General features: G+C 38.4%; 3 protein-coding genes across 4 annotated transcripts; 2 read left to right on the forward strand and 1 right to left on the reverse strand.

The window, feature by feature from the left end:
• Window positions 1-319: 319 nt before the first annotated feature.
• Window positions 320-1,927, reverse strand: LOC122885663 (gamma-crystallin M2-like). Its single transcript, XM_044217056.1, has 3 exons — window positions 1,919-1,927; window positions 1,487-1,729; window positions 320-1,079 (listed from the first exon to the last, which is right to left on the reverse strand). Exons 1-3 carry the CDS (start codon window positions 1,925-1,927, stop codon window positions 804-806), a joined length of 528 nt encoding a protein of 175 aa, XP_044072991.1. The 3' UTR covers window positions 320-803.
• Window positions 1,928-8,542: 6,615 nt separating this feature from the next.
• crygm5 (crystallin, gamma M5) lies at window positions 8,543-9,330 on the forward strand. Of its 2 annotated transcripts, XM_044217047.1 has the most exons (3): window positions 8,543-8,556; window positions 8,651-8,899; window positions 9,034-9,330. In XM_044217047.1, exons 1-3 carry the CDS (start codon window positions 8,548-8,550, stop codon window positions 9,313-9,315), a joined length of 540 nt encoding a protein of 179 aa, XP_044072982.1. In that variant the 5' UTR covers window positions 8,543-8,547; the 3' UTR covers window positions 9,316-9,330. The 2 variants fall into 2 exon arrangements, with proteins under 2 accessions (XP_044072982.1, XP_044072981.1); XM_044217046.1 differs by lacking the exon at window positions 8,543-8,556 and having other exon boundaries at window positions 8,621-8,899.
• A 3,139-nt stretch (window positions 9,331-12,469) lies between these two features.
• On the forward strand, window positions 12,470-13,399 carry LOC122885660 (gamma-crystallin M3-like). The gene is made up of 3 exons (XM_044217052.1): window positions 12,470-12,565; window positions 12,715-12,957; window positions 13,067-13,399. The coding sequence occupies exons 1-3, from the start codon at window positions 12,551-12,553 to the stop codon at window positions 13,337-13,339; spliced, it is 531 nt and encodes a 176-aa protein (XP_044072987.1). The 5' UTR covers window positions 12,470-12,550; the 3' UTR covers window positions 13,340-13,399.
• Window positions 13,400-14,474: the final 1,075 nt, after the last annotated feature.

The raw sequence follows: 14,474 nt of genomic DNA on the forward strand, positions 1-14,474 counted from the left end.
ATACATCACAAACCAGGATCTGTGCAAACATCTTTGTGGCTCACTAACAATATAGCAATAGCAATATGTTGAACTATTAATGTCTAATGTTAACCATTTTGTAAATGAATGTTATCAGTTATCTTGCACTTGTCAAATTTCTTATTATATAATACCTTTGCCTGCCGATGTCCAGTATGATCCAATGTCAGTCTGTCTTGAGATGTAAACTATGTTGAACAATTTTACTGGTGGACACTAGAAGATAAGACTAAAAGCCATTGAGGTGTCAGGTAACTTAATTAGAAAGAATACAGACAGCACTGTCATGGGTAAGAAATACTTTTATTCATTTGAGTGCAACACTCAGGGTTCTGGGGAGAGGACGAATGTCCAAATGGAAAAAGCAGGTGGAAGGTTGCCTGGGTCCAGACCTTTGAATCTACCCACTCCACCGAGTTGACTTACTGTTCTGGAAATGGGGTATAAGGAGTTTGTAACAATTCTGTCTTATATCAGACAAGGTGGGAGGCCGAAGGGTTCTCGAATCTTAGCCCTCTGGAAGTCTGAACTACTTGAGGGGTTCTAGAACTTCCTCAAGATTCCAGAACGTCAATGGCAAGACTTCGGAACTCTTAACTTTTAAAAGAATTTGGAATTTTGGTTGCCTTAGGGCTTTGGAACATTGTAGGGGTTTTAGAACTCATGTTCTGGAACTCAGTGTTCAGGAGCTTGATTTTATTTAGAATTCTAGAATGTTGGTGGCCTTAGCATTCAAATAACTCTTTTAGGGGCTGCAGAACCCTGGAATGGTCGCTGCTGTTCTAGAACTCTGTGATCATGCGGAAGGATCCCACAGCAGGGGAGGTGGCGCCCCAGTCTGTATAGTTGCGGTACTCGCCACGTTCCAGGAAGTACTGGTGTCCGTGGTAGTTGGGCAGCTCGTAGAGGACCCACGCACCATCTATCACCACACAGGAGTGGAACTCCCGGAACTTGAAGACCCCGTAAACCAATGGGCAATCCTCAACACATTCTGCCACTTGGCCGCCGAAATCCTGCTTGTCGTAGAATCTAATCTTCCAGGACTTTCCATATACCTTGAAAGAGTTAGAGAATGAATGTTGATGAAATTATGGTAGTGTATAGTATCTGAATCATTTGACCTATTTTGGTTTCCTCATTTTCTTTGAGCTCACATCTACAAATGGGTTTCTTGGCTGTTTTCCTGGTTTCCTTCAATAAATGATGTGCATGGGCATGGGCATAAAGCACCCTGCTGCCAAATCATGAGCCTTTTATCTCTCCTTTTTCTCTGTTGGCCTTTGACTGATTACTGCTTGGTTGGTGCACTCTGTGGTATTCCACTGGAGCTGGGCACACTATGAAACTGGTACATTAACAATATTATTACATGAATAAGACAATCATTACTTAAGGATGACTTTCAAAGCTTTGTTACCTGTTGGTTATGTTCTAAAAAGCATCTACTGGTTATTGAGCTTACATTTTTGACAGCGCGACATGACATGATGCTATCATTGAATCCCATCCACTGTTGGTGATCAGGGTATTCCCCGGGGCTCAGGATGTACTGGTTGCCAGTGTAGTTGGGACGCTCGTACAGCACCCAGCAACCACTCTCCACCTTAATGGAGTTGCAGCGGCTGAAATAAGAGCGCAGGTCAGGACTGTCAGTGCTGCACTCATAGCTTCGGCCTTGGAAATTCTTATCCTCGAAGAATGCAATCTGGATGGAGGGAAACAGAGACAAATCCTGGTAAACTATCATCCCAACATTGTAATAAATACAACAATAGCATACTGTTGTGCCTAGGTACAATTAATACAACAAACTAGACAAAAGACAGTTCACATGCAATATAGTTACTGCCTGAAAGATCTTGAAAACCTCTAGAAAAGAGCATTTGCTCCTTACCTTCCCCATTGTTAATGATATTGCTTGCCTCCCACCCAGCTGCAGCTGTGTTGTGGTTTATATCGAAATGCAGAATGTGCAGACGAAGGAAAGCTATTGTCATCTAAATTAGCTTGATTTGCATATCAGCAAAAGTTTGATTTCCCTTTGTCTACATGTGAAGGCCTCATATCCAAGAACTGCCAAAACTGACATGTAAAACTTATAAAGGCCAACAGCCATACTTAATGATAATTGTATGTATTGTTTCTATTGAGTTCTGCCCTATCAAATTATTATTTGTTTGTTATTTGGTTTCTATCAGCAGTACTTTTTTGTGGGACAGGAAATTATTTGGTAAACTGTTTTCATTTTGCTTATTTACAGGATGAGATTGCAGAACATCACCATGAGGGGAAGGGGCAATGCAGTATTTTACCCTTGGACAATGGTTGACGCCAACAAACTTTGAGACTGCGAGATCTTATTTTTAATTCCAATATTTCATAATTAAGCTTCTTGTTCTTGCTAGCAATGCATCAGTGTGCTAATTTATTCAGGAGACCAGTTGGTCAGACAAGTTGTTGGTTTTTGTTTACAGATTGTTATTTAAGCAACGGCATGCATGAAAAATGCAATGTAAACAAAACCTAAAAAATGACAACAAACTCAACAAGCAAATGTGTTAGATTGAATTTAACTTTGTATTTTTGGCATGCAAACATAGTTTTCTTTAAGAACACAAGTTCACTCCAAATTCAAGCTGCACTGCCACCTCCTCAGAGATGAACTCACAGCAGACATTCAGATTTGTCATAGCAGGGAAAGCACAGGTGTAACAAATAGCATAAACAATGACCTTGTTAAGTGGAGTGCAGCTGTGATTAATGCTATTAGTTACACCTGTGCTTGACAAGTCCAAACATCTGCAGTGAGAAAGTCTATTTGAGGTAAGAGTCATTCATAAAAAGCTGAATAAAGCTGGGATTTTATTCTTTCTATGGACTTTTCCTCCAGGATGAACCATAAAGATTTTACTTGTTATTGTTATTTTGTTAAAATATTTGTTGAGGACATCATTAAAACCTGCCAGCTTGAGTCTCAGTGGAGTGCTTTTGTGTTATAAATGAATGGCACTCACTGCAAAATCTATCTTGGATTTCCTACGCATTCGTTTGTAGACTTTTGGGATGAAATTATACATTTTTCAGAGAGTTATGGGCTAAGGGTTTTGTATTTTTATGGAAAATAGCCATTAATTACTAGGGTATGTACCATAAAAGGTTGCCTCAAAAGTACTCACTTCACCTCACACTTCGAAAAGCAAGGATGTATTATTTTGTCGAACATTATTCAGAAATACTGTACACAAGTTCAGGGATTCAAGCCTCACTGAAAGTATTCTAAATATTAGGATCTGAATAAACATCTTAGTGTGAATCCAAATGATGCAGTTTGCAAGATATATTTTTGATTAGTAATAAAAAAATCCATAACATTCCTTCAATTTGGTTACAACTTGTTATCTGTGTTGTTATTTAATGAGATTCAGTTAAATTAGATTTGGTTCATTCCAGTTTCATTCAATTCAAAACGTAATTATTTCAAAAGGAAAGGGTTTGACAGTAAGACACATGGCAAAGGATTTTAATACAGTAAACACAATAATATTCTCATTAAAGGTCCAGTGTGTAACATTTAGGAGGAACTATTAGCAGACGTTGAATATAATATTTAGAAGTATGTTTTCATTAGTGTGTAATCACCTGGAAATAAAAATCATTGTGTTTTCGTTACCTTAGAATAAGCCATTTTTATCTACATGGGAGCTTGTCCCCTTCCACGGAGGTCGCCATGTTGCAGCGTCATGTTTCTACAGTAGCCCAGAACAGACAAACCAAACACTGGCTCTAGATAGAGCCGTTCACATTTTTCACGAGTTTTGCAGCCACCGTAGTTTTTCCTACATGCTTGGAAGGGTTCAAGGCTGAAACAAAAAAGGAAAGCCGACTAGCTAATACTGATTCGACAAACAGCTCAGCATTATTACTGCCAGCAGCAGCCAAAGACTGACACTGACCTTACTTACTTTATTAAGTTCCTTCAAACTAGGCTTTTAAACTGAAAGTCAAAGCCAATTCAAACAAAGACATACAGATTGTGCACTTCAACAGGTCTTTCTGACATGTCACAGTAGGAAAAGCACAGGCGTAAAACAAGAAAATCAATGATGGCTCAATTCCATTTAGCTGCTTCAGTTTCAGGGTCCTGGTGTGCATGCTGGCTCACTGTCACACTGTCATGGCTTACTGGGACACTTGAACAGACCAGAGCCCTCATTAATGTTATTAACTGTGTTTTTCCTGCCAAGACAAGTCAAAAACTACTGCTGTGAAAAGGCCTGGCAAAACAATTTTACTTCTGAGTCAAAAGTAATTAATTCTGAGTCAAAAGTAATTAATTCATACCAACCTTTGTAAGCTGTTGCAAATGTTGTTAGCAAAAGATACTGAGTCACTCTGCATATGTCATTTGTAAACCACTAGACACAAAGTGACATTTTTGCCTTTTATGTAAATGACACAGAGTGAAAGGAAACATGGGCAAAGAGAGGAGAGATGTCCAGGATCAGACAAGGATATCATGTCTTAGACTCCCAGCTTACCAGCACATCAAGTGCAACAGTGCAAAGATTTGTTAGGTAAATGTATTTAATCACTATGATTTTAATTTCCTAATGGCATTAAAATAAATAAACATGCATATCACTAAGATGAAAAATTATGTTTCTGGGCATCCAGATGCTTAGGGATAAGAGTTCATATTAAGGGATCAGAAATAAACAAGGCTGATTACTAAAACATTCTAAAATATATTTTGAGTAAACTAAGCTTTAAACTAAGGTTTTTCTTGTCACTCTAATCTTCCCCAGTCTGAGAAATGTAAAAACTGCAGCCGGTTCTTCTCCCTCCTCTGCCTTGTGTCTTCTACCCATTTCCCCTCCCTTTGTTCTGGATCATGATGGCACAAATGAAATTAACAGCTATCGCAGAGCTGCTTATTCATCAGCTTCCAGATAATTTGAATAACAAAACCCTGTTACAGCGCGTATAAAGTATAAAAGCCGCCTGGCAGCCACAGGTTGTTGGACAGATTCCCACAAACACAGATCATCAAAAATGGGCAAGGTATGTAGAGAGTACGCCAGAGAACAAGCACTTTTCTGTGTAGGAGAATCTGGGCAGACGCACAATGTAAAAGTGGAAAAATCTAAAAGAGAGGGACATGAAAAAAACTAAGCTTACAAAAGTACACTTTAAAAGGGACAAATTAAGGCCTTAAGTTTGTACTGTATTTTTTTCTTCTTTTCAACAGATCATCTTCTACGAGGACAGGAACTTCCAGGGTCGCTCCTATGAGTGCATGAGTGACTGCTCTGACATGACCTCCTACCTGAGCAGGTGTACTTCCTGCAGGGTGGAGAGCGGCTGCTTCATGGTCTACGACCGTCCCAACTACACTGGGAACCAGTATTTCCTGAGGAGAGGAGAGTACTCCGACTACTTGTCTTTTGGCATGAGTGATTCTATCCGATCCTGCCGTTTAATTCCTCAGGTATGCAAGTAATTTGAAAAGATAAACAATATTATAAATGAGAACCCCCATGTGGGTAATCTTTAATGTCTTATTAATATAATATTGATTCAAATTAATGAAATGAATGCTAATTTTATTTGTTTTCCTGCTGTGCTGTTAAAATGTGGGTTTGAAAGTAAATATCTAATGAAATATTTTTTACAAAAATAGCATGGCACACTCAGTAATAAACACATTTTACAGCATTAACAGCAGCCAAATTGCAGTGTTAATTTTTCAGTCTTATGCTGACCTCTCTTCCTCCGTGTATTCATCAACAGCACAGAGGCCAGTTCAGGATGAGGATATATGAGAGGGAGAACTTCCAGGGCCAGAGTCACGAGCTGATGGACGACTGCGACAACATCATGGACCGCTACCGCATGTCTGACTGCCAGTCCTGCAACGTGATGGACGGCCACTGGCTGATGTACGAGCAGCCCCACTACAGAGGCAGGATGATGTACCTGAGGCCCGGAGAGTACAGGAGCATGAGAGATGTGGGATACAGTGGCATGAGGCTCAGCTCTGCCAGGCGTATAATGGAGTCCTGTTGAAGCAGAGTAAAAGAAATGTGTTGAATAAAATGAAAGAGGAATCAAACGTCACCTTGTCATTGTGTTTTCGTATATCAAATAGAAGATGAGCTTTTTTAGTGTCTGTCAGGGTTAAATCTGCTTAACTGGTCTATAAAGTGAGCTAGTGCATCATATTCAGCCCGCTTAGTCACCAGACATTGTATGGCAGTATTATAACTTTAATGTAAAAACTCCAAATTACACACAGTTAGACATAAATATTAGTGCAAGCGCATATGAAAATGTGTTCTTTTAACTAGCTTCATGCATATTAACAGCACACATTCCCAAACATAAATTAATTTTAAGCTCATTTCACTACAGAGAGGTTTATATGAACACACAGTGCACATGTTTATACATGAAACTGCCTATGTATAAGTAACTAAGTAACTGTCTATACTGTACTGAACTGTATAGTCAAGCTGCTCTGTTGCAAAGATGTTTCTAGCGTGTATTTCTTATTGGAGACTTTTACACGTAAAGTTCAGTTTACTGCTCAGCTTGTGAACACAGCTGCGTACTGTCTTCTGTGGCCCAGAAGTAGTTTTGTGAAGTGTGAGAAAATCGCCCCTAATGATGTCATCAGGACATCACCAGCATTTTTTAAAGCTTGACCAATATTAGGGACTAAAAGCCAGGATATCTCAGCCTCTGCTACTTTGACCTGTCTTATAATCTGCCTCTTGCGAGTCCCCCGACCTTTAAAAAAGTACAATAATAAATTGCTGGACTACACCTTTAAGAGGGGGTTTCAATATCAGTCAATTCCACACTGGTTTCATGCTCACTTTATTTCTGACTCTTTTTGTCTCAATACACTTTGTTGCTACAATTCATGTTTGGTGTATATAGTATTAGTACTTACAATAGTACTTATCTGAGCTATGCATCTCTTCTTGTACTTATGCAGCTGGGAAGCTTTTCTCTTTTCTTTTCCTCCTGCCTGTGGTGATGGACACCCATAATATTTCAGAAAGGGCAGCTCCTGACAAACTGGCTCAAGTGTCTTTCAATCTCCGGACAATAAATTAATGTCACTCTGTACAACAAACAACGCACATGCAGCTCACATCATGTTATCATGTCCAGTACTTACACTAAAGATTTAAAATCTTAATTGGAACATACGTAATACATGCTGATTCCTATAAAAAATAAGTGTTTAAAAATTGTCAGATAAAATGTATTGTGTACTTTTACAAAACACATCTTATCTGACAGAGAGGGTATGTGTCAAGTCCATATTTTACTGGTGTATTATTTGAAATAACAGGCTGATAGAACAACAGTGAAGTAGGAAGTATTCAGATCCTTTAGTTAAGTAAAAGTGGCAACACCAAAGAGTATAAATACAACTAAAAGTCCTGGAATGTAAATGTTACTTCAGTAAAAGTATGTAAGTATGATTAGCAAACTGCACTTAAAGTATCTAAAGTAAAAGTAAGTAAACTTTATTTATATAGTGTCTTTCAAAACCAGAGTTACAAGGTGCTTCACAGCTGCACAGAAAATACATGTACAGTATCATAAAGTACAACAGTACAGAAAAATGGCCCATTTGAGTGTTATACTATTATACATTATATTATTGGGTCATTATTACTGATGCATTCATGTGTAAGTAGAATTTTACTGGTGTAGCTGCTCGAAGTTGAGCTAATTTGAAGTATTTTATACACTGTTGGGTTGTTGCATCATATTTTATAAGCTAATTATGTTCTCTATGTCAAAATCTTAATTTGTAAAGTAACTAGTAACTGTGGATATTAATTAAATGAAGTAAAAAGCACAACATTTCCCTCTGAAATTTAGTTAGATACAAGGTCATTTTTATCATTATAAAAAGTTGAATAGAAATCTAAAGTAGCAGTAGTAGTACAAGTACCTCGGGTTTATACTTTATTACACTACTTGAGTAAAAGTACTTTGTTACATACATTCCACCACTTTATGAGAAAAGATTAAATATTAAACTAGAGTTTTCTTCTCACCCAGCCTACTTTATATCCGAGTATAAAAGCACATTTATTCTTGTCAGTGATCTGTTGAGCTCAAGTGAATCATAAGACAAATACCTCATTTTATGTATCCAGATGATGGACTGATGATGTAAATGTAACAAAGTGCTTGTCACCACAGAGCTAACACTGACAGCACAAAGAGTCCCAGCTGATACATTTGCTGCCGTCACCTACCTGTACCCCATAGGACAGCCGCAGCAGTTGGCCCATAACCAGATGCACACAGTCTGGAATAATAACCATTTACAGACCGATTTAGCAAACATGATGGCCCTGTATGCTACACTGCTGAGTAAGATATTCAAAACAATGGCTTCAAACATCATTTAGCTATCATGTTGGGTATAAAAGTGACAGAAAGTTTGGCTGGGCAAAGTACCAGTGTAATCAGGGGTTTGGATCGAACACCAAAATGGGCAAAGTAAGAGACCATTTTATGTTATAATTTAAACACTTTTAACATAACATTTCAGACATGTGCTAATATTTCGAAAATGTTTCTGTTTTATTTTCAGATCATCTTCTACGAGGACAAGAACTTCCAGGGTCGCTCCTATGAGACCAGCAGCGACTGTGCTGAGCTGACCTCCTACCTGAGCCGCTGCAACTCCTGCAAGGTGGAGAGCGGCTGCTTCATGGTCTACGAACGTCCAAACTACATGGGCCACCAGATGCTGGCGAGGAGGGGAGAGTACCCCGACAACCAGCGCCTGATGGGAATGACCATGAGTGACTGCATCCGTTCCTGCCGCATGATCCCCATGGTATGAAGCTTTGTGTTGACCCTAGCTCTCACGTATGTAAGGTCGAAGATAAAAACATAAACCATAATTAAAAACTCTCCAATGCAGCACAGAAGAAACCACCTTTGACTGTCTCTTCACGTGTCATTTTACAGCACAGAGGTCCTTTCAGGATGAGGATCTACGAGAAGGAGAACTACCAGGGCCAGAGTCACGAGCTGATGGACGACTGCGACAACATCATGGACCGCTACCGCATGTCCGACTGCCAGTCCTGCAACGTGATGGACGGCCACTGGCTGATGTACGAGCAGCCCCACTACAGAGGCAGGATGATGTACCTGAGGCCCGGAGAGTACAGGAGCATGAGAGACATGGGAATGGGTCCCATGGACATGAGGATCGGATCCATCCGACGTATCATGGACTCCTGTTAGAGAACAAAACAGGCTCTAGACTTGAAAATGTAATCAATAAATATTAATAAAGAATTTATCAATTTGTCATTCATGTTGAGTTTCAACACATCTACCAGTGAGCTGGGAGGAAAATTTGGGCACTTTCACAAAATTGGAGAGAAAATTGCATGAATTATCAGCATCCAACTGTTCCTGTGGGCTGTAGTGAATGCTGCTATTTAAATAACTGTATCCCATTGCCTGGTCAAGACTTCTTCTTCCTCTGCCTATGAAATGTGTTATGTCATATATGATGCATGTGACAAAAATGAATTTCAAAATTGTAGCTGTGAGAGTGCGCATGATTTACCTTAAGTTTCCTGAAATGACTGCAATACGTGATACAGTATAGTTTATTTCAGTGTTAGAAAACACAGTAAATAAATAGAACTATGGCTCAAGGAAGACATGCAGGTGTTTTACTAGCATGTCACTACTTAGTCTTAAAGTGTCACAGTTCCATTTAACACTCGTGGTATAAAGAACGTTGTTATTGGCCCATTACACAGCACACATTATTGACACGTCATAGCAGGAAAATTGCACCGTGGAACTAACAATGTTAGCAACGATGCTAACGATGGCTGCAAGGCTCTGGTATTGTGCTTGCTGGCTCACTGATACAATACAGTAAATAAAGTAAAAAAGTAGGAATTTTGTACCAAAAAGACTGCAACTTCCAAAGATAACTGGCTGATTTGATTAACTCAAAACTGCTGAAGCATCATATTAACTGCTGATCAATTTTGGATTGTGTTTTCACACAGAGCGAGGGCTGTGGATTTTGTCCTCCATCTCTTACATTGGAAGTTACAGTAGGAAGGGATCTCTTAATGGCAAGTATAAAAAGGATGAGACAAAAACTGGAACAGAGCCAGCATTAATGTTATCAATTTACCTGTGCTTTTCCTGTCATGAACAGTCAACTTACTATGTATACTACTTTTGTCAGACCAACACATTTCAGCTTGTGGCCTTTGTCAGAGTCTTCATACCAAACATATTAAACTAAAAATACCTTAACTGGCTTTTCTCACCGAATTCAAATGTCCCATAGTCCTCTGCCCTCCTGCTATACTTTGTGAGGAGGAGAGAGTCTCGCCATCACCCCACAGTACAGTTTAGTACAATATCCCTGCACACAAAACCTTTTAATTATAAAACTATACACAATATGCAGAATGAACAAAAAAAGAGGTAGAATGAACCATACTGAACCATATTTACATAATGGATCATTATATAAATGCCTACTTTGAATAGTGCAATAAAAAAAATTTCATTCTCACTTTTTGACTGAAATGAAAAGAGTAGTTTTTTCCCCCCAAGTCTATGAATACGCTATTGAGGAAGCGCCAGTGCAGTTCTATATTTATGAAGAGAAAGCTAAGGCTAATTTATTGTCACGCTTGTGCTGAGGAAGGAAATTCACTTGATAAGACTCTGCTAAAGACGTGCTGAGTCTTTACAATTAAAGTCAATTTTAGAAAAATAAAAAAAGTTTAAAGCCGCAATCTGATTCCTTCAATAAGCTTTACTGAAACAATGATGTAACAATAGGGCACATTTAGGGCAGGCAAAGCAATAAATGGTTGTGTTTGGAGTTATCTATGAGGATCAAAATAAAGAATAATAAAAAGGGGGATGTGGTTTCTTCAACTCCTACTAATTTAATTTTTAACCGTGACATGAATGGACACTGCCTTAAAAAAATTCCAAAAAGATGGTTAGGTGACAGTGATGTTAATTTGTGTCAATACCAGTGTACACATGTACTTATGGAATATATCCAAACATTTAATACATATAAATACTTTATTTCCATCACTGTTCCACAGTAAAACACAGCCCACAGCATGAGCGGCCTGCGTCCGAAACATCTCTTAATAAACCTCACCCACCAGCATCCATATTTGATTTATAATCACAGCTCACAGCTACACTGACACCAAACATATTTGAAAAGTGAATTCAAACTCAAAACAAAATCTTTAGTTAAAAGGAAACATCTGATAGCTAGCAGCTCCACGTGTTTAGAAAGAGAACAAAATTAACTAAGGGCAAGTGGGAATGAGTACATACTAAATATCCAAAGTTTGTAACCTTGATTGGGTAAAGTGAAACCAATTGAACTGCGCAAAATTCAGTAAAAAAATAATGTTTCTACTGTTAGACTAACATTAGGTTCCAATAGTTGTTCCAATTTGGTAAAATATACACATTCAATAAGTTCACAGTTATCAAATCTGTATTAGCAAAAAGTTATGTACAAAACATTATAAACATTATTTCAACAAGTCCTCAGAAATCTAAATGACAAAAAAAAGCATCATTTATCATCGCCTTGCAAAATGACCCATATGAGTGGGGGGGGGGTCATAGTTATAGATTCATGTAACTGTTTTCTGATCTAAAGTTAATGCTTAGTTAGGTTAAGGAACTCAAACTACTGTATGAACTACAGTACATTTAGAGAAGAATAACCTAAATTATCACAACCGTAAAAGTTCTGTCTCTATAAAACTGCAACTTTGATGTGGTTGTCAAACATTAAGATTCTCTAAAAATAGAAGGGAAATGCTCAGTTATCCCTACAGTATATGAGGCAACAAAAGTCTAAACTAAAAAAATATATAAAAAATATATTATATAAATCCATATATATATATATATATATATATATATATATCATATTATACAAACCATATATAAATCAATATGTCAATTCTCAGTCCAGCCTTTCTGGAAATTCATCATTTGTGTGTACCTATTCAGATTGTTGCATCATCATTAGCCAGATAATTATGTAACATTCAACTTTTTTTATCTGATTTTTTTACATAAATGGATACTGAATTCTATTTAAGAAAGTACTTTTTATCATTTAGTAAGTGAAATATTCAATGCACTGTGGAAGATAGAGATGGCTGTCATATTACAGTTGGAAGCTTCCCTTTATTGTCTTTATGTTAGACAACAATACTGCGTAGTGTGTACAGTACATGCATTTCCACCATAGTGGTATAGTGCTAGATAATAACCCTTTAGCGTCCTGACTGCTCAGTAGGCTTCTATGGCATGTTGCTGGGTCAGGGATTTGCACAATAGAAGCCCTACATACTTTTTTCACATTGAGCAAGTATAAAAGTAACGGTCACCACTGACAGGAATACACAGCAGCCACAGCTCAGTCCTGAGGAACAACCAAACAATCATGACCATGGGCAAGGTAGGTACTGGGAATGATCCATCCAAAGCAAATGTCCACTTAAATTGCCAATTTATAAAACTCTTAATGAATCTGTCATTGGACACTCATTAAAATGCTTCTCTTTCTTCAATGAAAATGGTACTAACGAAGCTTTGTTGTGCTTTCAGATCATCTTCTACGAGGACAGGAACTTCCAGGGTCGCCACTATGAGACCAGCAGCGACTGCCCTGAGCTGACCTCCTACCTGAGCAGGTGCCACTCCTGCAAGGTGGAGAGCGGCTGCTGCATGGTCTACGACCGTCCCAACTACATGGGAAACCAGTACTTCATGAGGAGGGGCGAGTATGCTGACTACATGAGCATGATGGGAATGAGAGACTGCATCAGGTCTTGCCGTATGATCCCCATGGTAAGTATAAAAAGCAATCTGTCATACTGTGGTTCTACTACAGGTGACCACCCCCACAAAACTTGATATTAAGACATTAATTTGTTTTTATTCTCTCTAAAAAAAACAGCACAGAGGCCAGTTCAGGATGAGGATCTACGAGAGGGAGAACTTCGGTGGTCAGATGTATGAGCTGATGGACGACTGCGACAACATCATGGACCGCTACCGCATGTCCGACTGCCAGTCCTGCAACGTGATGGACGGCCACTGGCTGATGTACGAGCAGCCCCACTACAGAGGCAGGATGATGTACATGAGGCCCGGAGAGTACAGGAGCTTCAGGGACATGGGCATGAGCGGCATGAGGTGGATGAGCATGAGGCGCATCATGGACATGTAAAAACACTTGTGTCGAATATGTCTAAACATGCCAAAATAATAAAACTTTTTTGAGAAAATGTTTCTACTTTTCGTGTCATTTAATGTTCATTTAGAAAAATAATTGAGCAGCCATTCCTCTATCATGTTACTAGGGCCATTGCCATGCTTCTATATCTTTTAACATCAGAAAAAAATCCTTTAAATATGTGAAACAATACAGAAAAGTACTTTGTGCATGACACAAAATGACAGCACATTTTCTGGTTACTAAAGGTCAGCAAACTACAAAGTACAATCGTAGTAACCATCCTTTTGGCACTTTTTTTGGCACAACATTTTTTGCAGTTTGAAGTCATGTTTTCACATTGATTATATAAAGTCTCATTATTTTACTCTTAAAATTAGTTAGCAGTAAAAAAAAATAATTAAATAAATGATCAAAGATGAAAGACATGTCTTTTAATGGGATCATTTCTGTTTTAATGACAGTAGGGTTTGACAGTAGATTTGCTAAACAATTCTTTAACACGAGCGCTAGGTTTATTTAGGGCTGCACAGCAAACATTTTCAGTTAATTGGGACTTTCTAAGGAAGAAAATTTGATCCAGCACACTTTATTGAACAACAGAAGTGTATTATTGTAGACTTAACCCTAAAGAATGAACAGAAAGTACAAAAGAAAGAGGTGTCCAGACTAAAAAAACGATCTTACTGTTTTGGGGAGAATAGCACTGCTTTGGTCCCAACTACTGGCCAGATTGCCAAGAGATTTAATAGGAATATTCATGAGTCTGATGATTTTGATGACCCCTTGACCTTTACTGTAGTGCCATTGTCACATCAGAATTGCACCTCACCAACACTTTATTTATATTGTCCAGAGTCTGAAACGCTTTTGTTGACCCTGACCTTTGCAGACCTTTTCTCTGGCACCACCATCAGCCCACACAAAATATTAAAATCTAATTGACTGACAAATTTACTGAGCACAATTACGTTGTAATTTCTTGTTAAAAACTTTGGCCCCACTCTGGGCAGGTCTTGCCGCATGAGCCCCATAGTAGGACATTCATTCTCTAGATGGTATTTTCTTCAGATATCTTTGAATGGTTGTCTGACTTTTTCTTTGTTTTTTCACATGTTTTCTCCACAGC

The sequence above is a fragment of the Siniperca chuatsi genome, linkage group LG12, assembly GCF_020085105.1.
Source record: "Siniperca chuatsi isolate FFG_IHB_CAS linkage group LG12, ASM2008510v1, whole genome shotgun sequence".
Taxonomy (NCBI): Eukaryota; Metazoa; Chordata; class Actinopteri; order Centrarchiformes; family Sinipercidae; genus Siniperca; species Siniperca chuatsi.